This window comes from Poecile atricapillus, chromosome Z (genome assembly GCF_030490865.1).
Source record: "Poecile atricapillus isolate bPoeAtr1 chromosome Z, bPoeAtr1.hap1, whole genome shotgun sequence".
Lineage (NCBI taxonomy): Eukaryota > Metazoa > Chordata > Aves > Passeriformes > Paridae > Poecile > Poecile atricapillus.
The window spans coordinates 111,268,863-111,293,670 of record NC_081289.1 but is presented as its reverse complement, the minus strand read 5'-3'; the positions used below and the strand labels follow the sequence as shown (position 1 = coordinate 111,293,670).

General features: G+C 37.9%; 1 protein-coding gene across 1 annotated transcript; it reads right to left on the bottom strand.

Annotated features, from left to right (window-relative positions):
* Positions 1–12,646: 12,646 nt before the first annotated feature.
* Positions 12,647–19,432, bottom strand: RFK (riboflavin kinase). Its single transcript, XM_058827020.1, has 4 exons — positions 19,189–19,432; positions 17,416–17,567; positions 15,917–16,019; positions 12,647–15,395 (listed from the first exon to the last, which is right to left on the bottom strand). The coding sequence occupies exons 1-4, from the start codon at positions 19,268–19,270 to the stop codon at positions 15,265–15,267; spliced, it is 468 nt and encodes a 155-aa protein (XP_058683003.1). The 5' UTR covers positions 19,271–19,432; the 3' UTR covers positions 12,647–15,264.
* Positions 19,433–24,808: the final 5,376 nt, after the last annotated feature.

Below are 24,808 nucleotides of genomic sequence, written 5' to 3'. Positions count from 1 at the left end.
TAACTACAGCGTTAGCAAGAAAACAGAACCAGAGACCCTGTGACAGCCTTTCTCGGCCGAGACGGGAAGGGATGGAGGAGAGGTTTTGTTTTCACAAACCCCACGGGCAGTCAGTCCCGGTGCTCCTGCAGGGCTCTGAGGAACACCCAGCTGGAACAGCAGGGACGAGCTGAGATCTTGGGCTGGTGGATGAGGTGGATCAGCAGCTCCTGGCACTGGCACGTCCCGGCAGGACAGGGGGTGTGAGGCCCACCACTGAAGAAGGAAGAAGGAGAAGAAGCAGCAGCAGCTCTGTCTGGGTGATGGCAAATTCCCTTCTCTCCACAGCAACAGCTCCCAGTGAGAGTTCCGCTCTGAAGCTGAAGAAGGCAGCCAGCCCCCAGCTGGCCCAGCCCCCCCCCCCGCCCCTTTTTCCTGCCCCCCTCTCCCCCTGGGCCCAGCCGAACTCTTTGTGTTTCTCAAGCACCCGCTAAGTACCAGCAGTCAGGGGTTTCCTCACCCCTAATGGGTAAAAATTCTGTAGGTGAGAAGGAACAAAAGGAAGGACACCTAACCCCCAACATCAAATTAATCTTACTGGAGAAAATCTGTCACTTCCAAAGACACCATAGTTATGTGCATTCTGTAGTTGCACTGCATTTGCTCATATTATTTCCTCCTACATGGGCTCACATATGCAAATTTTTATTTTATATTTCTCACTGATTCAATTTTATTTTCTAGAATGAGCAGAAAAAGAGGATATGAAAAGAAAACTAAGAAAGTGAACAACTCTTTTTGTTACAGAATTTTTAAAAAGCTAATATTTCAGAATTTAACCCATTTATACCAGTTAATAGTGTTCCATACAGAAAACACAATTGAAGAAATCAGTGAGAGGGAAGACAAAGAGCAGCAACATTAAATGAAATCTGGCTTTAGTGCTGATCATGAACTTACAAGGCTCTCCAAGTTTACAACTCCTCCTATGAGTGGCTACTCCTCTCTGGAAGGTCAAACTTTTTTGATGTTAAAGTCCTAGATCAATGGTTCCACAAAGCAGAATACAGATTATGCCTGCTAGTCTCCTGTATTACTCCATTTTGATCCAAGACACAGAAATAAGTTTTCATATTTGACATCTATTAAAAAACTAACCGGGATACTATTCTCTGTGTATCATCATAAGAATTATAATGTTATATATTTACTATATACTATATATGTGTGTGTGTATATATATGTATAAATTTATATATCAATTTAAATAAATAGCTGACACTTCAATTTCATTTTTTTTTAAACAAACAACCAGTGATCTCTTACATCTAAAATGCTTTATTTAAGACAAGTTCTCCCTTCTTCCTCAAAATTTTGAAGTATTTCACTTGCCTGGTGCTTGTGCTGCTAAAAAAGCATTGCCATTCCCTCAGGCATATTAGTTAGGTACAGAGTTAATGCAAATACACATACACATATGTAGAAGTAAGGCCTGGCGCTCGGAAGATATCGGGATGTAACGGAAAGATAGTAACCCCCCCACCCCCTCCTCTTTAGTATGGTAATGCCTCCTGCAATTAGCCAGTAGCACCTAGCTGTGATGAAAGCAGATGGGAGTAACACAGTGAACCTAGGTTATAAAATGTCAAATTCTCCAGCAATAAACGCCATTTTCGCCATCCATCACATTGGTGTCTGTGGGCAATGGACCGAGTGGCCAGGGGAGGCCACCATGCTGTTCCTTGAACCAGGGTGTTTGCCTTGCTTAAAAGACAACACTGGATATTATCTGGATATTAAAAGGAATAATGTTGACATGGTCACCAGGTGCAACATAGTGTCTCAAAGTTATAATATCAAAATTACTTTTTTTTTAATTAACAAAGCATTTCAGTATTTGGTGAATGTTTCTTTGCTACAGCGAGAGGTTATAGGGAGATTTTTCAGTTTTATCTAATCACATTTTTTAAAATAACTTCACTCTAAATTTCAGCAGAGGAAAATTTAACTCCTTTGTATTTCCTTACTGGGCCATACCATACTCCAAGGAATCAAAATGTTTTGAAGGGAAATTGAGCATAATAATTACAGCAGAATAAATTCATAGCACTGCGGTATGAGTTTATGAATTCTACATCTGTCAAGAATAGAACAGATTCCAGCTAAAGTCATGCAACAAGAAGACAATTAATGGATACATTTATTGTTACATTTTGGGGATTTATTCACTTAAAACCAAATATCATTAAATTTAAAATAAAAGATGTTTTAGAGACTTCTTGGAGTTAACCTTTAGAACCATCTTATAAAGGTTTCTTCACAACATGAATTTGCCACTTGCAAGTATGTGTTACGTTAGCAATTTTAATCTCAAAGTAGCACACAATTTTCCTCAGACTTCTTGTCTTAATCAGTGCATGTGGCAACTTGAACTTGCCTAACAGTTCAGTAGTCTGTGTTGCACTTATTGACCCACGCATGCAGTTAATTTCATCTTCACTGACGATAGTAATTGCTTTACTTGAATTAAAATCATTCATTTATTTGTAAGCCTTTCAAATCCCATTCTACTTACTTTAAAAATATTAATAAATATGCATACATCAGCACTGGAAAAAAGTCCTGAAAGTATAGAGAACAAAAGTACTGAAGGTGAATTTAACCTATCTCCTATAGGGGTTAGACCACCTACCTAAACTGAGGCATCTTAGTACCTCTTGGGATGCAGGAGATGGGCAAATATGACTCAAAAATTCTCCATAGGTACCTGTAGTTAGGTAGGCATTTATTTGCAAGGAATCTTGAATAGCCGCTTGAATAGACACAGTCATGGACAATTGATTCAAACCAAAGATATAGACAGTAAGTTTAGTGGATGTGATCTTCTCCCTAGGACTCTAGACTTGAGCAACACATGAATTTTCTTATGTATTTCCCTGAGATATATCACAGGAGGAATACATTCTTCAGATTCCAGTTAACACCTGACATGTTACCAAGAAACAGTGCTTCAAAAAACAAAATAAAATTCTTAGTAGGTACAGTCTTCAAGGAAAAAGACATAAAAATGCATTACATTTTATGCGCCACATTTGAAAGCAGTCATTATATATATATATATGTATATATATGTGTACATACACAGATTACACAGATACCTGTTTTCTTGGGTGCTGAAACTAGTTTTCTCAGACCGGACTTCTAATTGTAACATCCCAGAGTAATTCCACTGCATTTACCATACCAGAGACTTATATAGTGATATAATGCCAAATTATTTATTTCTGTGTTGTTTTTTTTCATTTTGTACTTCTGGGTGAGATAAATCCTACCCACAAGGAAAACAGTGGCATTTATCAAGTGCTTGTCTAACAAGAAAAGACCTCTATACAGAAAAAAAAAATCCCTTTGCCTTGATACCCTTGTTTGCTTGGCTACATTGTACTTTTTTATGTAGGGGCCACTTATGAACTGAGCTCTTAGGAAGAAGAAATGTTTGGGCTACTGGCATTCTTTTTCTTTTAATTCCCAGTGCACAGGTCAGTTTCATTTGCTTCAGTATGAGCACTTAAAAAAAATATGGAGATTGAAGGAAAGACTTTGGTAAGAGTGTCACAGGAGTGGTTACTTCTATTTGCTGGTTATGAGAGATAAGTACAGAATTGGCCTTTGGCTTCCTGAAAATTCCAGCCTTGAAACACATTTTGAAAGAGATATATATACAGACGAAGATGAAACTGTTTATGTATGACCACTGAATTTATTTTAAAATATAATTTTTTAGAGAGATGAATTAATTAGTATTAAATACTGAAATTATCAGTCAGGCAAACCTAACACATAGTTTTCAAACCTGGTTGAATACCATCTCAGAAAGAAATAGTATTACATCAGAAGGGACAAATCTAGAAGGGACAAATCTAGGAAAATCAACTTTCTCACATTTAAAAATAAGTTATAAGACTTCTACTATTAAATATTTTAGATGGCTATAACATTACTTTTTAATTATTAATCTATAATTTGCTAAATTACAAGGCACATTAAACTTCAGGCAGCTAAATAACATCACAAAACAATCAATCTGTTCTTACTTATTTCCTAACAAAAGAATTCTGAATTTTAACACTTTGATGTTTACTTTAAATAAGGTATTTGAAGCCATAAAACATACATCTATTATGTCTACATCTGTGAGATTAACAGTAGAGGATTTTAAGGCATGCTTAAACGTATAGGTTATTGGACATCACCAAAACTATATTAATGAGCTTCAAAAAATATAAGTATTTCTATTGTTTCTACTACATGAAAAATAGACATATAAAGAAACATCCACTAAAATGGTCACTGAAGTGCTTGAAAGTATGACAGGACGTGAGCATGTAGATGACCGTTCTAGAAGGACTTATTTCAGTTTTTCTTTGTCCACTTAATTTCAAGTGTACTTTGTCCCATTAATATTTGTCACCAGTTGTGTTCTTCATGGAGTAGAAATATTTTTCTTCCTCTTTTGGATTTGAATGACTGCTATGTGCGAATTACCTGTTGAAGGTAAATGGGCCTTCCAAATTACTAAGTTTTATTTTAACTACAACTTGGAGAAAGACAAAGCAGACTACAAATTCTTATGTCACCACATAGAAGTGCCCAGTGATTCTGCCTCCTTCCTATTCCAGCTTATATGTAGGTCAAACTCTACTGTATTTCTATAGTTTTGAACAAAAACTAAACCTCATTTCAAACATGACAAAATGGAAGAATTGATTGTACATGTTTTTGTTGGTTTTCAATTCTATAAATTCAAATCACAGAATAGTATCACGTCTTAGAAAGTTGGCAGAATTAACTAGGAGAAGGGTTTTAATTCTTTAGTTCCAATCATTATCTTGATTTTATTCTTTTTCATGTAGTAGGTGGTGTGTGTGAGTGAGCGAGCGAGCGAGCGAGCGAGCGAGCGAGTGAGTGAGTGCGTGAGTGAGTTTGGGCCACAGTTTCTTATACTATTTTTGGTTATCAGTGGATTTTTAGAAGACTTTCCAGGCTGACTTCCATTTTTATGACTATCAGTAAGGGAATCAAGATTATTTCAGCAGCACAATGGATGAACTGTATTAATCCTTCTGGTCCACTCCTGCAATAGTCAGGAAGTATTTTCTGATCTTTATTGTTGCTTCGCACACCCAGTCATTCACTCGTGTAATCTAATTCTGAATTCTATTACTAATTCTGAATCTAATTCTGAATTCCGTTGCTGTTGTGTAGAGTCTAAGAAAGAGCAGATATTCCTTGTTGGTAGGGGAACCAACATTCATTCTTAAAACAGAAGGGTAAAACACATAAAGTAGTAGTACACATTTCAAGCATTTTCATGAGTGAATGAATAACTTTGTGATCCTAGCAGAAAAGGTAAAAAAATATCATAAAATCTGGCTCTGCAGAAGACACCAAATGTGGCAGTCCTAGCTTAAAAAAAAAAAAAAAATCACTGCTGTAGGCACATGAAAGCATAAATATTTACCCAAAACAAAGAAACAGCACCATGCTATTCTTTTTCTCCATGTGACTCACTCTTCTGAGTTCTGTCTCAAACATGCTTGCAGGTGGAATACTTCCAGCTGAAATCTGGACAAATCTCTCTAGCCACTTGGAACCAACTTTTACATAGGAGGCTTCAAAGAAAACTGCTGTTGCAGAAAGAGGTGATGATTTCCTTTGCTATGAATCTATTCCTAGCTTGTGCTGCAGTAGAATATCAGGATATGACAGACCAGCGTAATTTTTTTCTAGTATGAAACTGGAGTCATCTGATAAAACATATTCCAGAATAGAGAAAAAACCCAAAACAACAAAACAATCCTACAATTTACAATACAAATATCTATGATCAACCATGATATATCACAGCACAGTCCAGAAAAAAATTCATAGGTAAGAAAACAGTATGATTGAAGGTCTTTTTCAACAGATAGGTTAGCACAGGAAGTATGGGCAGCTTTGGGGACTGAGAACTTAATTTTTCCAGTTCAGAATTGCATTAAATTAAAAAGCTGTGTTTCCTTGTCACCCATTTTGTGTGTTTTCATGGAGGTATAAGAAGGTCTAAAACAAGAATGCACTCATAGTGCTATCAGACCAAGCAACCTACCCACACCTTGCAGTAATGAGATCTCTGTGACTATTTGGAAGGTTGTTACTGTCTTCCCATTAACAAATTCTGAAGCAATTTTCAGGTTTTGTACCTAAGATTCCCAAGAACCACAAAGAGTTTTAGTGCTGCAATAGACTGACTGGGCAGAGCACAGCAGTAACTTCTTAAACCTTAGCTCAAGAAATGGCACAATGTGATCAATTTCTTGGTTTCCAGGAACAGGAGATAAGCTGTATGTATGACAAAGTAGTCAATGTTCTGATAAAGTCACAAGAATCAATGTGACAGTAAGGCAGAGCCTGGCCTGAACAGGATTTTTAAATAAGTTTAAATGAAAGGAAACCATATAGAAATGCCCAAAGAAACAAACACCAACCAACTAGAAACTACACATATTAATAAAACCAGCTCAGTAGGTCTGAAACAGTATATTTTTGTATTTAAAATTCCACAAGAGCATAACAATAATAAAATGGAGTGGTCCATCTAACGTAAATACTCCATTTATAGAATGTGGTTAGTTTACAGTAGCCTCTGATACATGATTGCATAAAAATTTCAGATTCACCCATCATAAACATGGAGTTTTTTACACATTTCACTAACAACTAGAAGAGGTACAGACTGAACTTTTTAAACAGAGACTTACAGGATCCTAGAGTAAAGCATGGTTGTAGACATTGTAGAAAAAGTAGAACAAAAACAGTTCAACAACAAAGACATGAGTAACCATTCGTCTTTACATGCAAGAACTAATGAATGATAGGCTGGAACACAAGAGATGAAGTCTCCAACTGGCAGTCTTCCCATGTAGGGAAGAAACTCTGTTATTAATTAATTAGTTCTTCTGCAGCATTATGCAACAACCTGTCATACTTTCCTGAGTAAAATTTTAACTGGCAAGTTAAAGATCTTTATGTGACTAAACTGAGTCATTTGTTTTCTTTTAGCAATCATTCAAAGGCCAAGGATAAACATTTTACCTGTTCATGACTAATTCTCTTTGCAACTTCGTGAGCCTGTTTTGGCAGAATCTCTAGTTATATTACTAGAAGTAATACCCTGCACACGTTTCAGTAGGAAAATCTTCTGTATCACAACTGTTCATTCTATAAACTTTTAGACATGAAAAAAAATTTATTATTTCTTTTTAAATAAAAGAAAGTCTAATTCCACTCCTTTTGTTGGCAAGGGAAGTGCACAAATTGTGGCATTTAAATATATGTATCTGATTGTAACATTAAAGACTGTCACTCGTGAAACATTAAGACAACCTGCTTGTGTATGTTCCCCTCTGCAGGTGATTGGCAACAAGTACAAAAAAAAAATCTTAGGATTTACACAGCGGTGAGGATAGAGAAATGGAAAATATGAGTACTGCTCAACACAACAAAACAAAATTAAGATCAAACATCTTAGGATATTCCTTATATTCTTAGAGATGGCATTTAGTAGGATACTCTGTTCAATATGGTCATGAAAATATAAAGCTAGAAAATAGTTTCTCAAAATCTGGTGACAGTGATTTTCTGCATCTCATGCGAGTGATGAGAGGTCATCAGCAAGTTTCTTTGAGTGTTACGTGTATAAGCAAGCTAAAAATGTTTGTGCTAACACAGCTAGATATATGTAGAAGCTTGAGAGGGACTTGGACTACACTCTACTCCCAGGGACATTAAGACAGACTGGACTCATTGAGCCAATGTCATCAGTCAATCATTGTTATGTCTTAATCTGCTCTGTAAAAAAATGGAACTTCAGCAAGAAAAGAAAAAAAAAAAGCAAACACAGACAGTATGTCAGAAAGAAAGAAGTGATCTAAACTCTTAGGACCTTGCCAGTGCAGGAAGCCTTGCAAGACATCCACATCCTTCCATTGAAATCAGCTAAGGAAAGCAGAACAAAATCATTCTCCCCAGGAAGTATGAAACTTAAGATTAAAATGGAAAAGGCATTTTAAAAAATTTTTGTTGTCTCTAGTTCTTCACTATATTAGTGGAGCTAGTAGTACTACTAATCTATATCAATATATTTAACTAATACATAGAGAGGCTAGTCAAAGCTTTCTTCAAGGAATAATGGGGCACTGGGGCCGTCTCTGCAGCCCCTGGATGCTGGGGATGAGTCGCACCCTCAACCTGCTCTTGCCTTGAGTTCAGATGGCAGGATGAGTTAGTGAGACAGACCACACTGAATAGTACTGGGGTTTTTTCCCCTAGGGTAGTCAGCGATAATTTTGCTAATACTCTGGTTATAAAGATTCACTAATCTTGTATTTGCACTATTACGTCTAAAAAGTGAGACTTTGAAATTGGTCAAGTTACTGTGCTTCCGTACCCACTATGTTTCATCCCCACTACCTGACTGACTGGTGTGCTCAAGTGAACAATATTCCATTCATTCAGAAAGGAGGAATAGAAAAAAAAAGCATAACAGAGTGGGGATGAAGTGTTGGGTTCCTATATGCTAGACATTTGTTCTAGCTGCAGTCTTCTACCAATCCTGATTTCTACCTCTCAGAAAAATTTGCCAGTAGCTCTTCAATCAGACATTCTCACCAACATCCCGGTAAACATGCTGCACCTGGATCCAGTGACTCAGATGACTGTTTCCAGTCTCAGGGATCTGAGTAACTGCTTTTCCTTCCTGCTGCACTGCCCTTCTCCTTAAGCTAGCATCTTCTGACTCATCTTGCTCCACTACTGCATTGATGTGACTCCACCGCTGGGTGGCCCCAGAGAGGCGCAGTTCAGCTCCTGAATGCTCTTGCTGCTCACTGAAACTGACTTCAAGTTCTGAGTGCCCCGATCTGCTCTTCTTTTGCCTCTGACCTCACCGTGAGAGGCAGACACTGGTTTGCTTGCCCTTAAAGCTCCCCCACTGCACCACAATTAGCTGTGGCTGCCAGGAGAAACTGGAGCCTACAAGAGAAAATAAAAAAGCCGTGTAATCAGCTTAGAGGATAGAATGGCTCTATGAACGTAATTGGTTAAGGCTATGAAGAGTTTTTTGCAATAAATGTCTTGCAACAGTTTATTTCCTTGAACAAAGACCAAAAGTCAATGAAGCATATCAAATAGAAACTTCAAATGTTTAGTATAGCTTATAGACCAAGAGAGTTGTATCGCTCTTGAACTCCTTTGCCATTGCTCTCTTCCTTTCAGACCCTCAGTTGAGCAGCACAGGCTGTGACAGCTGAGACACTTTACTGGTGGTCTGCAGAGGCTCAGCACTTTCACCTGGGTTTCATGTCCCACATTTGTCCTGACAGTCTGCATCTTTCTTCTGTTATGTACATTATATGAAGAACCCTGACAGGACTCTGTAAACTCTTTGGGACCCCTCTTGAGGGCAGATGATAGAATGATAGCAAGGAAAACCAAAAAAGGCAAAAGCCCATCACAGTCCTTGCAGTTCACAAAGAGCTTTTTCACAGATTTCAAAACACCCAAAAAAATCTGCTTTGTAGGTACACAGTTTCAAGACCAGGCTCAGGATTCTTTTTTTTTTTTTTTAATATTGACCTTCTGCTGGAGACCTCACATGTGATTCTTTGTGAAGACAAAGGTGCTCAGTGTGTATTTGAAGGGAAGTTAGATGACTTTTTTTGTTGTTGTGATATTGCCTTAACCATTTTTCTAGGAAGGAAAGCATTTGGGTGTGTACCTTGTTCATATAGATAAGGTTTATTGGGTGAAATGTGCAACTCAGGCTGTTTTGCAGATGAATACAAAGTCCAGGAGATACCAGGATAAGAGGTGACCATTTGGAAGCATTTTCTCCTGTGATTTATACACAGGAACTTTTAACTATTTATACTTTTAACTATTGAACACAATGTGAACAATGGAGAATATTCCTGTAAGGATAGGTTACCTTTTAATGTTCTTATTTTTGTTCTTCTTGTGTCCAGGTAACATACCACTGTACAGTGAAGAAGGCTACTGCCCACCTTGCTGTGGTGACTTCCAACTGGCAGACAGCCCAGGTTTCTTTGAAGCAAAAATCCCAACGTATGACCTTGCTGAGGAGCAGTACTGGCATTTAAGGCCTTTATGACTGACTAGGCTGACATTTAAAAATGAAAAGCAGGAGCGAAAGTGTGATGCTGAGCTGCAGGTAGACAACACAATGCCTCTACTCCATCACCAGAATAGGCCAGGCTTACTTGCAGCTGATTTGTGACATGTTACCTTTTCTCCTACGTTTTTAAAACACCCATGCTTTTTACAAAACAGTTGACTAGAAAGTACCTATTTCAATGGATAGCAATCTATATCATCATGCCAAGATCACCTCACTGGCATTGAAACAGCTACTGCAGCTTACATATAGATTTGTGGAGTGAAAAAAATGCAATTAAACCAAACAGATACAATTGGGGAAAAGCAGGCTCAGGCCACACAACCAGTCCTCAATTTTTTTCTAGACACTAAAGTTAAAAATGTTTCTGAGTGTTGTGTTTCTAGCCTAAGGTTATATATATAAGAATATATAAGAAATATATATATAAGAAATAAGTTGTGTTTGTGTCCCTGCTAGCTTCTCTGCTTCTATTTTTAATCTAATAAAAAACCCTATAGCTGCCCTACCAACCCCCTTTTCTTTAGCCTTATACCATCACCATCACCTAGGTACCAGAGTATAATCGTAGTATTGGAAGGTTAAGACAGTATCTCCAAAACATTAAAACATTAAAAATGGTACTCTAACCTACACTTCCACCAGGACATTTAAAAGAAAGACTCCTCCTATATAACTTCACATAATTTCAGTTTTTTTTAATTGCTGTTATCAGATGACTTTGCACTATAATCCATTCTAGTACCAGAGAGGACAATCCACAAACCACTTACTTTCTTACCAGCTAATTTGGCTTTTCTTTTTACTTGGAACCATGGATCTGGAGAACAAAGCAAGGCAAAGCCACAGCTGTTAATGGAGGAGGGTATGAGAGGATGTAAATCAATCCAAAGCCTTTCTTTCCCACATAAGCAACTACTACAAGAACATCAAGTGATTGACACTGGAGATGAAGATAAAGCATATATGGGATAAGATGGCAACAGTTCAAAATATATTTCAAAATGGACTTCTGGGGACAAGGAAGGTGAGCGTGAATAGGAGGGAAGTCACTGTTCTGAAGAAATTCTTACTACTTTGTGGATTTTCTATGCTGCACTTCTTACAGAATTACTGCACTGTATTTAACACTTTCCTAGCATGCTGAGCTCAAGATTTCAAACAAACATCAAGACAAAGGCATGGTTTCTAAAAGCAGTTTTTCTAAAGCTTTACCTAATTACTTTGTAGGCTTTCAGATGCACACTGCTGTAGGAGAACGTATTTCTGTTCACTCTTTAGAGAGCATATTCTTTGCCAGTATGCAAGCGCATTGTAACTACTACAACCTTCCACCCAAAGACTTTTACCAAGAACCACGCCAATCACTACCAAAGCACACAGACATTAGCAAGATTTACCTAATGTCACTGGGATGGCTGCCAGTAGTTTACTACAGTGGTATTACAGTTGGGAAGCAATTCATAATATAGCAGGTCTTGTACTCAGACTTGTTGGTATCATCTTGTGCATCTGTGTTCCTCAAAGCTGATGTTTTTCATCATAATCTTGTAGGATATTTCTCACTGGAACTGCATTTATGACATGACTTCTTTCACCAAGTACCTCTGCAGTATTCCTCATATGAATGAATATTGGAAATATTCTATACATCATCGGCACCTAATTAATCAAATTCCAGTGGTTTAAATAGTGTTTCATCACAGCAAGTTTGAATTTATTGCAAAGTGGAATATAGTCCAGAAGTACACTGGCAAAAAGGACTTCTTCTGTCTTCCATCTTCTCGGGCTACAGAGAACTAAAATAAGCAGAGATCATTTACAACAGAAACTTTCCACTTTTGAAGTGGTTCAGCAATTTCAAACTATGCCAAAGGGAATAAATAGCACTCAGTGAGTAAATTACCTGAAATGGACACAACAAAGCAATTTTTTGGCATTGCTGCATACAGGATGCTCTTTATAACCTACCGCTGTGAAGAACAAAGTCTTTACACAAAAGTGCATGAAAAAGCTGTTATTTGTTGTCAGTATGGTCACATGGCTAAGAGAATAGACTGAGTCTTAAAATAGTTCCTTCACATTTTCGAAAATAAACAGCTCTAGAACTGTTAATCATTTAAGACTTACTTCTAGAAAGGAATTAATTGTGAAAAGGACTAATTTTTAAGTCGTAATTCTTCAGTGGATTTTTTTTTTTTTTTGTGTTAGATACTCCTGAAGACCTCATGATCACCCTGGAACTTTGACAGAGTTCTATGGAACCCACTTGGGATTTATTCATTGCACCTTCAGTAACAAAGAGGAACACAAAATCATGTGAAGATTAAAAAGTTCAAAATAAGACAGTCACACCCTTAAAGCTTTGCCTAAAATTGAGACAACTAACATTGCTAGGAGTGGCAAAGGAAAGGAAATCCAAGACAAGAAGGGTAACTTTATAAATTACAGTTCCTTTAGTAACAGTACAGTGCAACACCATCAACCAAAATACAGTTACTTGTGCATAATACAAAAATATAACCCTCCATAAAGTTTATACTGTGGTAGGAATTATGTATTAAGCTTAAAGAGTGATGTACAACATTTTCTCTTAAATAATATGGTCAGGTACACTAAGCCAAATGGCTATACTAACATGTTCTCTTTGAAGACAAACACATAAAGAGCAGTTTTATAGTTCAGTGTATCAATACATCATACCTCAGCCTGGATTTGAGAGCAAACTAACTCTTTCAAGTTTTCCCTTTGCTACTGTTCTCTATCCATAGCACAGCAGTTCTATAACCAGATGGTGAACTGAATTTTTGATAGTGGCATTTATTAGCAGACACAGAAAAGTATTATTCAGAACCAGCTTAAGGCACCAGTTTCCACAACAGACCCAAGACATTACTGGCAAAAATCAATTTTAAAGGCAGCTATGAGTGTTTGGCTACAGTACCAAGACAAACAAGCTATTGTTGACAACATACTCTGTTGACTAGTGTGGCTTCTGTTTATTCTCTAAAAGGATTAGTAAAATATATGATTTTAATGTTACTACAAACTGAAGAAAGCATAAACTCTTAGCAATAAAAAATTCTCCTTTCATCTCTTGTTTTTAAAATCCCAATCATCAATCTTGGAAAGAAAATTCTTTTGCAGACTTTTTAGAAATTTGAAATGAAACAGTTTCCAACAAGTTACATAGTAAAAAGCTCATTAAATTATTTCTCTTCTCCTTTAAAAGAAAGTATATCGTCCCATGTCCCTCCCAAACATCCTGTATCTGCCTCTGCTATCAACAGCACTGGCAAACAATTAATTTAAGCAAAATCAAAGTTTTCTCCTGAAGTCTTAAAGAGAAAACATGAGCCCTTGATTTCCTCAAGACCTCTTCCCTAATAATAGTCCATGATACTGAGTAGAATTTAAAGCAATATGAAGTGAAGCTATCATCTTGACAGCATCTGCCACAAAGACCCAAACCGCAACCTTGCTAAAACTCTCTTAAATTCTACAGTGAAAAGTAAAATTAGAATAGGACAGGACGAGGAGCAAATTCATCAAATTTCACTACAGAAATTGTGCGTTCCATGTTGAACATCATAGTTAAGAGAGAATCACAGCTGAGACACATTTATAGAAGTACTTTGAATTTCAGAATATGTCCCAGACATATTCTCAAAGCTGACACATTTTTCACCAAAGAGGGTGACGTCAAAAAATAATGAATGTGACAGTCACTGTAGCTAACCTGCTTCCATTAACCAAGGGATAGAAAAATTTATCAGAGAAAAAGAAGAGTAGGTAATGAATCACACATTACATACTTTGTAAATAATTTTTCAAATTACCATCAACTCACACAGTACTCCTTCTACTTCTCTGTCAGAGAATAGTTAGGGTTGTAAGGGACCTTCAGAGATTATCTTGTCCATCCCTCACTTGTATCCCCACATTTCAGAGTAGGACTGTCTGCAACTACTTGTAAAAAAAAAAAGGCAATATTCACTATAGTGTTGATATATTATGCAATAAATCCCCAAAGGCTTTTATTTGTGTATTCATCACTTGGTCTGCCAAAACCTTGGCTCTTACCTGCACTTAGTGCAGAGTGTTGATGAGATTTTTCTAAGCCTTACAATAATGACAACCTCAAAGTCAGACTTTTTATTGCCAGCACAGTGAATAAACTCAAGACTTTCCAATGAAAAACACCAGCAGCACATAAAATGCAAATTTGTGTCTCACTACCCATTTTCCTTTAAGATTCAAGGAGCAGAAGTCTTGTTTTCTGCATCTATTGCACCTGAACCTTAAAGTTCATCAGCTTTCACATTTTTGTTCATTTTTTGAAATTAAGTGAAACACCTTTTCAGAATTAGACTACAGAAATCATGTGTTATCATATGTTCATTCAAGTGTGAAAAAGTATAGCTCAGATTCTAGCAACACAATGAGCAACAGCGATTTCTTCCATTTCAAATAAACTTAAAATAAATAATTTCAATTAAATTAACAGTTCAAGCACAACAGCTGCGTAGTATATAAAAACCAAAAACTATAGAGAATTAATCCTGCTATTGTTATCTAATCATATCTAACAACAGGAATTTTCTGAGTCAATCAATACCAACATTTTCTAAGCTAAAACCCAGATCTAAGAATGACACAAAAAATGTGAAAAGAAGCTGTAAAAACATTATGTTAAAAACAGACATTCTTCATTAAATGAGCTAACTAGACCTTTGCGTTACAATTAACTTTGGTCATGTTCTCAATGTGCTCAGATCTCCAAAGGCCTGGTAACTTTATGATACATAGTTTATCTATAACAATGTAGTACAGCCTTCTAGTTCTTTTGTACAACTCATCTAATGATGGCTTAACCAAAGAAAATTGGAATCATCTTGTATGGTGGTTCTGATCTCAGGCACGTAACAGACTTATGACACAAAAGGATCTATGAGAGCAGTGCAAATACAAAAGCTCAGTGACTGAGGAGAAAATAAGAAAAAGAAATTATAAAAAAAAAAAAAAAAAGAAAAAAGGCTGTATGGGTTTTCTCAGCGGCTGTTTACTATTTTGCCTTCTGGCTGATGAAAAAAGTTATCTTCTTTGAGTTTTAGATGTTCTGGTAGATCTAGCTGTCTTTTTGCTTCTTCAATGTCTTCCTGAATTGCCAAAATGAGTGCATCTGAAAAGGTAGAATAGGGATATTTAGAAGTTTGTATTCTGAACACAGTAACGAGTGAAAATAAGGCACCACAAAATATCAAACAACATTCACAGAAGCAGATTAAAACTATGAGGTTTGAAAGGCAGAATTCTTTTACTTTTAAAATGTCCTTTTTTTAACATGCTAAAGTTACATTTCTACCCATTACCAGCACTATCCTCTTTGTTTGCCAAAAGACACGTTAGCAGTTCTGTTTCTATGCTAACAAAATTGCATTTTAAGAAGAAATTAGTACACTTGACTTTTATGACAAGCCCATGTTTTTAACATTACTCATCAGACAAGTGAAAGAAAAGTGAAGATTTTAATGTGATACAAAAGAAGGTGTGGGGATATGTTGGGTTTTTTTAAATTATTCATTTTACTGAAATTTCAAAGGTTAACCAATAGAACATCTCATGATGGAAGGAGGTAGAGTGAAGACACAAAACTTGCATGAGCAAAAAGAAACTAGTTTGAGGGAGACCTCCAATACTGACCTATGGAATCAAAGTTTTTTTCTGGTCGAATGTATCCAGTTATGACTATACTAAGAATTTCTCCATAAAAGTCTTCTTTGAAGGTGTGGATAATGTGTGTTTCCTAAAGGAAGATAAGTAAGTGGACATTTATTATTAACTTAATTTATTTCCCTCTCTGTAAGCATTTAGGCCTAATATCCAACATTCAAATTCTCAACAGATAAAAAATAAAAGGGATATTTAGTATAGCATGTATAATCCAAAATTAAAAGACCACGGCTTTAGTTTGTATTAGGAAGCAGAATTGTACTCTGCATGGAACTAAAAAAATTGCTCCCTTAAAGACTGAAAATTGTGTAAAGAGAAAAAGAAAAAAAAACAAAACAAACCAGCCAACAAAAAAAACCCACAAAAAAACCTGAAAAACAAACCAAAACAAAACCAAAAGAACAAAAAGCCCCCAAATCAATTAAAAAGACCAAACAAACTAATTAAAAAAAAAACAAAAACCACAAACCAACCACAGTCCCAGACATCAGGACAAATGCTTCAAACCTTCTCAGAGGTAAGATTTCCGAGGCAGGAAATGTGAATGTTTCATCAACATTCAAATAACTATGAAGATTTTCATAGAAGTAATTGGCTCAAGGAGAGCATTTACAACTACCTCCTAAGGGAACTGAATGAGAAAACTGAAGAGCAAGTCCAGACTAATCCCCGGTTCCACCTGCCACTCAAAACCTTTTCATGCACATCTTCATCTCCAAATTAGGCCAACTCATAGCATCTACCAGCAGCTGTAATTTGGGAATCTTTTAACTACTTGCTCAGAAAAGTTATCTGCAAAAAAAGTTTTAACTGTATGTTTACCTATGACCAACACTTAGAAGTCAAGACTCATGTACAAATAAAATTGTTTTCAACAAATAAAAGAGAGCACTGCAAGTCTCAGGAAAAGCACCAGCACCTGACAGCAAAAAAACCCACAGCTGTCACAGCTCAGGATTTTAATTTCTCCATCTTTACATCCTTTTATGCCTTCAAATATTTATTCTGTACATTAAGATGAAGCATCTCATGTATGGATTCCATCATTTAAGAGAAGAATTAATTAAAAAATAATTACAAATTCAGCTGCCCCAACATCTCTTATCTGAAATGCAGATACATTGCAGAGAACAACAGATTATTACTATGTTCCAGCTTATGCTAGGGCTCTCATAACCAGTAAATTCAATGCATTTACCAAGTTTATGCTCAATTTGCTATCAGCAAGTTAAGCAATCATCATTTCAAGTACTGTTATATTTTAACTTTGGATGCAGTCAAGAAATGGTGGAATAAAAGAAAGAAAAACTTTATTCCATTTCATCTGCATGCTTTCTGGTCACAGAGACTACAATCCTTTCAGAACATAAATCTTATATAGATAACAAATGCATTTCTCATGGTGCACAAATTCAATAAAATTCTGTCTTTTGTTACAAAAAAAATCCCACAAAAAGCAAAATGCTTACCACTGATTTCTTAATATTCTTATAGAAGGGATTCCATCCTATGCTCAAAACCATTTTATGCACATCTCCATTTCCAACACAGGCCCATCCATAGTATATACCAGTAGGGATATCAGATGGAAAGCTTTCAACTACTTGCTCAGAAAAGTTAGCTGCAAAAATTGTACAAAGTGTGAGTGATTTTGTGTAAGTCAAGTATATAACAGCATCTTCAAATACTTAAAAGCCAAACTCTGGCTACATACTATTTACAAACGTTAACACTGGTGATGATAAGAATAGTGCAACATACCATTGGCAAAACATAATACAGCTGCATAAATCAGTCACTGTGGCAATACCAGAGTTATTATATCTCCTACATACACACACAGTGTATTGTATAGTTTTCTTTCTCTTCTGCAATAACAATTAATAAATACACAATATATACAGCCAGAACACATTTCATTCTTAGGACAATTACCATCATGGCTTTACTATGATGAAAAATGAGAGAGAAAAAAAATCAACTTTCTTCTGCACTGTAAAATAGCATCAGAATTATTTATTACTGAAATATTTACTGTGCATAATATAAACAATGCAAAAGCAAATGTGATAATTATTTAGTTATCTGTCAGTTTTGCACAAGTTCCCTTTCAGAGGCATTTGTGCCTCTGAAAAATCCCTGTAGATTTCAGATTTCCTTTGAAAACTACATATTTAGAGTAAAACAAAATCCTTTTGACTGAATTTAACCTTCTCTCAATATTACTATCCTACCTCTATTTCCCAGCAGAATAGATCTCTTCATGCAAGGTATCAAACTGATTTCAAAGAATTTACGGTTACAAATTTTTATCTAAGCTCACAGACAGTAACAGCTTCCTTTCCCTGTTCCCTAATACCAACACATCAGTTATAAACAATCAAGAAAAAAAATGTGAAAAGTTCTCAGAAACAGATGTCAGAAATCCAGCACCACAAAGAGTCATCTAATAAAGTTTCATGTCTGTTAGATGTAGCGCAATATGACTACTGACTTCAGTCTGATTAAGCAAGCTCAAAATTCTCTCGCAGTGGTATTCATTTGCCTGCATTTAGACAACGGAAACAGAGATGGGCAACAGGAAAACATATTCCCTGTAGGCCAAGCCCACCTGCTCTGTTTCAAACTCTGCTTTATTTCCCTTAAACTTTCTTCCCTGTAGGGATTCCCAATGCCTACTCCCTTTCTTAATCCTATCGTAGGTTTATGCGAAGGGATATTTCCCAGGCTGCCACACCACCGCACCGAGAATGTGATACTGATCTACATCCTATACATCGTGACGATCACTAGATGAGAAAAAACCATCAATATTCAGGGAAACATCTTTACATTGGGGTGCAGGGGAAAATACAAGGGAACGTGCAAGACTGAGCAGTGTAGGAGGTTTTTCCTGACGCTTTCCTCCCCGCCCCCCCAGGAAAACGCTGGTAGGTGACAAGGCAGGGCCGTTCCCGGAAAGCACAAGTCACGACAATAGCGCAACTGAGTAGGGCAGCCGGGCGGCCGCCGAGGTCAGGCGAGCTTAGTCACAGCGCTGCCGCACCGCTGCTTGGCAGAAGCACGGCTCGGCTCCGCTCGAGGAGCGCGACAGCCACCGGCTGCGGAGCCCCGGCCCAGCGTCTCGCCGGCGGGAGCGCCGCCGGGACCCTGCGCGGACCTCCAGCCCCACGGCTGGGCCCAGCCCCGCGGACACCCCGCCCGTGCTGTTCCGGGAAGGTGTGCCCTCCGCGCCCGCTCACCGGTGGGGATGCCCAGCTCCTTGGAGCCCCTGCCGAAGCCCTTCACCACCTCCCCGCGGCAGAAGTACGGCAGCTGCCTCATGGCCCCGCGCTGAAGCGCCGGCGCCCCAGGCCCGCGGCGCCGCTCACCACCGCCTCCCGCGCGAGGCGCTACCAACGAGAGGGGAGGAACTGGGCGGCACGCTCGGGCCTGCGATCCACACAACGCTTCGGCGGCTCCTGCCCACCCTCCAGAATGGACGTGCCCGCGCCGCACGCCCAGTGTGCCCTCCCTCGCCGGGGGACGGCGATTCCCGGGGAGCGGGGCGGAGCGGGCTGCTGATGCCGGCCGCAGCGGGACGGCGATCCCCGGGGAGCGGGGCGGAGCAGGCTGCTGCTGCCGGCCGCAGCGGGACGGCGATCCCCGGGGAGCGGGGCGGAGCGGGCTGCTGATGCCGGCCGCAGTGGAGGTGCGGCGGAGGGCGGGCGCTGTGCGCTGCGAGCCGCTGTCACTCGTCACGGCCACCGCCGTGCCCTTTGCTGCTGTCCACGGGTTTCGTCACTCTGGGCTTTCCGAGGGCAGCTGGGTCTGTCCCGTCGTGCAGTTTCTTCCATGGAAACCTCAGTGACTCTTGTGCACCAGCTGCCGCGTCCCAACCCTCTAACCCGAAAGGCTGGACCTCGCACCCCGCGCCCACGCGTGGAGATAGGGATTTCTGCTCCCTCGGTAGCCCTAGGTTTGCCTTTTCGCTCAGAAAAGGCCAAACGCTTCAGTGCACAGCAGACATTCAGGAAAGCCGCGGGAACAGGTCTTTTTGTGACATGCTCCAGCGAGCCGCAGTCGCCTAAAAAAAACAATAATCCGAACAACCAAAGCCCAAACAAAACAGCAAACCAAACTAAAACCAAATAAAAGTCACAAACCATTTTTGCTCACCTCTGCTTTACCAACGTGCTCACGTCTCCCACCGTTATCGCCGCTAGTGTAGAGATCTTAGGGAAAAAAGACAGCAGCGCTCATTCTGTGATCGCTCAAAGGAAATTGGAGGGTAACTGAGCATTTCTCTTCCTTCACTTCTGTCTCCAGCTGCTCTTCATGTTGATAAAGCTTATTACTGTATTTAGATAATTAGCACTCTCTTTTCTATTGCCCTGCCTGATCCAACTTAAATAAATTTGAGATTGCATGAGTTCAAAATAGTATAATTGTCCATATTCTTGGTAAAGAATAAAGATGTCCATAATCTTGGTAAATTACAGAACAGCCAGCCCGCCAGCAGACAGTCTCTTAGTATCAGTGATTCTATAGGCCATTTTCGTTCTGGGGTCTCATTCAGCACTGATGTGCTGCACATAAGCATATTTGTAATTAAACACATAACTGTTTTCCAGCAACACCATCCAAAAAATCCCTGAAGTGAATTGGCACTTTCTTTTCTTTCTCCCCTTCTAAAAGGCAGTTTCTAATTTCAAGAGTTTGATATATGTCATAAAAATATTTCAGGACTTACCTATAATTTGGTTTACTATTTTTTAATGTTGAAAAGCAACGTAAACATCTATGGCTTGTGCTTGTATTTAGATGTATTTCAATAAAATAACTTTTTAAAATGGGAATTGTTCTGAGAAACTGACATATATCATATTATAAAACACTTCATGGAAAGTGTGGACACAAGCTGTTTTATATAAGGCAAAAAAAAACTGTAAGTGATTTTGCCTCAGACTTATCCTCCTCTTTCTTTGTTTCATTTCTCTTAATTCCCTGCCATCCTTTTCATGATAACATTTAAATTCATTACTTCAGTTTGAGTAGTTTTGACTGTGTTACAGAATGACCGTATGTGTAGCTGGAACTATATATATAGTATATATGTAAGAAGAAAAAATGGAAGAGAAAGATATCCTAAGTATGCTACTAGCAGGTCAATTCTGTTCTGCTGCCTCTGTGTGTGTACAGAATAATGTTACAAAGAGTGTTTAAAGTGATATTTCATAATGGAAGTGTCTTGGATACGAAGTTTAAATCATGAAGTCATTGCCTAGTTGCTTAACTAATGACAGACCATTGACAGACCATTAACATTCGACAGTGTGACCTCATGGCCAATAACATTCCTAGTTTAACTGAAAAGCAAGAAATGTAAATAAACCCCTTCTATTTTCTCGAAAGAGTTTCCTCACAATATTTGTATTCAAGGACATAAACATTTGTGTTCCTCCCCCTCCTGCCCACGCTTTTTTTTTTTTTTTTTTTTTTAACCAAATCCATCTTTTCAGAACAGATGTTGTTTTTGTGATATCCACACGATGGCACGCAGTGACTTCTTTTTCAGGGTCTGGGTTTGGGAACGAGGTTTACAATCTCAGTGACTGAGAAAACTCTGAATAGCACTAAGTCAAGGAAATATTTTTAAGAACTATGCGGTTAAGTGATTTCACAGAAATCTAACTGACGACTTCTATCTCATTCTCTCAAACAATTCTAACATTAATGATTTTTAACAGTAATCATGATGGGCTGCCATGACCCAGCTAAAACATTAGTCATCCTTCATGCTATGTCCTCATTTTTCTTTTGTTAAGTAAACTAAGTTAATTCTACTAAAATTTAGTACAGTTTAGTACGTGTTTGTTCCAAAAACATCACCAAATGTTAGTGATGAGCATGTCTGCTAGGGAGAGAAGAACAAACTGATACTTCCTACCTCCAGTGAGAAAACTCAGGTGCTATTTCAGACAGCTAGGGAAGAATGTCTGTTCCCTACTTATGCTATTTTACTGATAATTATTGTCAGTGAACAGCATTTTTCTTTTTTTCCAGGATATGCATACAGCCACAGAAACCAGAATAAAGAAAAGAGAGCACATGTTACATCACCCGTGTGGGACCCATATCAGGTTACCTAACTGAACATAAGCTTTGAGAACTCATCATACTTGCCAACATTTAATGCAGAGTAGAACATACTCTGTTCATCTTGTTTTGCAGTAAAACGTAAGACTTGTATCACATCACAACACTGTGCCTGAGTCCCTGTTTTTACTACTGTGCTGCAAAAGCCTGCATTCTTATGCAAGGCTTAAGGTGAGACCAGGAATATCCTGTTTCCTTTCATGTGGTGTGGAAAAACAGCAGAACCATATCTGCTGGATACTGGAATATTTTATGTCTGTCCCAGCCAAACTGGAAATTCTGGTTACACCAGGCTCATTGAAATATTCAGGACCTGACTCAGAGAAAAGCGTGACATGTAGTAAAACTAGTAGCATTTTAACCAGTTCCTTGGAAGTTTCCATTCCCAGCATGACAAAACACTCATTCATTCAGGAGTTCAATTCAAGGACACTCTGGCACTCCTTGCTTTTAGTGTGCTGAAACCAGGTGATGAAAACACAGATATGTACAAAACACTCTTTACTGAATGTCTAACAAATACCTGTTTTGAAAGTACTTTTTCTGTATTTTAGTCCAGAATAGAAAACCACAGAAGTTATTTTACTTTTTGAAAAAAAATTATCTTTATTTTTAGCAGTCCGAAGTTTTGTTCTAATTGAATAGACTTTCTTCTAAGAAAAATACCTGCATATTAGTATGATGGTTCCAAGACTGTGTTCAATTACAGTGAAGTGACAGGTGCTATGAATGTCTGTTTAATAAGGCATAGCTGATATTATCTGCTGAACATCTGATAATTACATAGAATTCTAAGAACTACCATTTGTATGTTACTAAACTGTGTGTGAAAGACAGAACTGGTGCATTTCTGGTATTGCAGAAATATTACATAAAGCCACAGAACATGTTGCTTTTTGAAAGTTTATGTCGATTCTGAAGAATTCCTCCAGCTTTTGAATTCCTGTTTCTCTCTCTGGTGTTTTTTCTCCACACCAAATCATCAATTAGCTCCTTGAAAAATACACAGCATTGCTTTCAGCTAGCTTCCCATTGTCTCTGCACAGCACTGTGTTGTGCCATCTGGACATGCTTCATGTTTAGTGCTCAAAATTCTCAAAATTTTAATACTTCTTAAGCAACCAAGCTTTTTTTTTTTTTTTTTTTTTTTTTTTTTTAAGAGCCTTTAAATATATTTTAAAGTCCTTCCCTCTTTGTCCATTTTCAAAAATGGTTTAATAGATGTCTCAGATTAAGTAACTGTAATTACTGATTAGGCTGAATTATATGATGGCCATCTGAATGGCAGGTGTTTCATCACACTTTTTTTTTTTCAGCTGCAGTTGACCCAGATCAAAACGTTTGTGACTGGTCTGTTCCATATTATAAAAGCAACCTTCAATTAATTGTTTGGCAAAATATTCAGAAGAATCCTACCTACAGAGGCTTTGGCAGCACAAGAAAAGTAACACAGGGCAAGGCAGCTCAGGCAGCTTACCCCCTTGAAGATAACAAAATTAGATTCTCGTATGTTTGACAGACTCTGGTCCAAAATATCTTACATTTCTCAACAATCAACAGAGACTGCTATCAGGAGTCTCACAATGGAATGTAGAAGAACAAGACTGGGGATCTAGGTGACTAAGGTTAGGAGATGTTTACTGTTATTGTCATGATGTTTGCAGATGAGTAGATATTAGGCAACTCAGAGGTCAGTGTCAAGCTACATCTGCAAAAATGGTATGCAAGAACTGTAGGAAATTATGTATAAGAAATGTGTTACAGGAATTAATTGAGATAGCTGAGATCTTATAAGAAACTAATAAACAATGGGACAGGCAAGGGATTTTTCAGCTCATTAAATTTAAGAAATACTAGGAATAACTTAATTACAGATTTTGGTGACTCTGCATAATTTCTGCTTCTCATAAGTTGTAAAGCAAAAAAAAATTAGATACCAAAATATTTTGTGACCTAGACCTTAATATGACTTGGCTCTTATTTTCTGCTTTTTATAGGAGAGAATAGAAGACAAAAGTGCTAAATGTTTATAGATACAGGAAAAAAGGGAAAGGCCTGTTAGAAGGGCATAAGCTCAAGTGGGAATGAGTATGGAGATGAAAGGAGCAGATATTTGATGTTCATGAAGCTTCTTAAGTTTGAGAACACTTTACAAAAGAAAGTAAATCAGTTTGTCAAAACTGGTTGTCTTTACTGCAGGACTTGGTTTCACAAAGACATAAAGAATAAAAAGATTGAACCAGTGACCACTGAATTAATTCATGGAAATACCATGAAGGACAGTACACTCTCAAAATCACAAGAGATGTATTGCCCCAGTGGTAGATTTGCTTTTTTTATGTCCACGAGTATCCTGGTCAGAAGGCACTGACCTCTGTTCTGTTTAAAAGGAGTGATTTTGTTAGTTTTCAACCTACGAGGGATAAAAGTTTTTCACCTATGCAGTAATATCAGAAAGAGCAGAAAATGAAAATTACTGTCCTAGTGACTGACATTGCAGGGAGGATGTAATGAAGGAAGTAGCTACAATGTTTTTCTGTGCATGCTAATTATAATTTTTAAGATCATTTACTTCTTTCCTTCCCTGGACTTGCTGTTCCAGCCTTGATCACAGAGTAAGCAACAGGTGAGCAAACAAGAAAGATTCTGGTGAAAATTTCTTATTGCTGAAAGGAATCTGTATTTTGTTATATTCCCGCTGCCATCAATATGTGATGCACTTTC

Coding starts and splice junctions, on each gene's coding strand:
- RFK (XM_058827020.1), bottom strand. CDS start 19,270: ATGAGGCAGCTGCCGTACTTCTGCCGCGGGGAGGTGGTGAAGGGCTTC. Junction 16,020..17,415: donor AGAATATTAAGAAATCAGTG/GTAAGCATTTTG, acceptor ATCTTCCTTTAG/GAAACACACATTATCCACAC. Junction 15,396..15,916: donor AAAAAACTTTGATTCCATAG/GTCAGTATTGGA, acceptor CTACCTTTTCAG/ATGCACTCATTTTGGCAATT.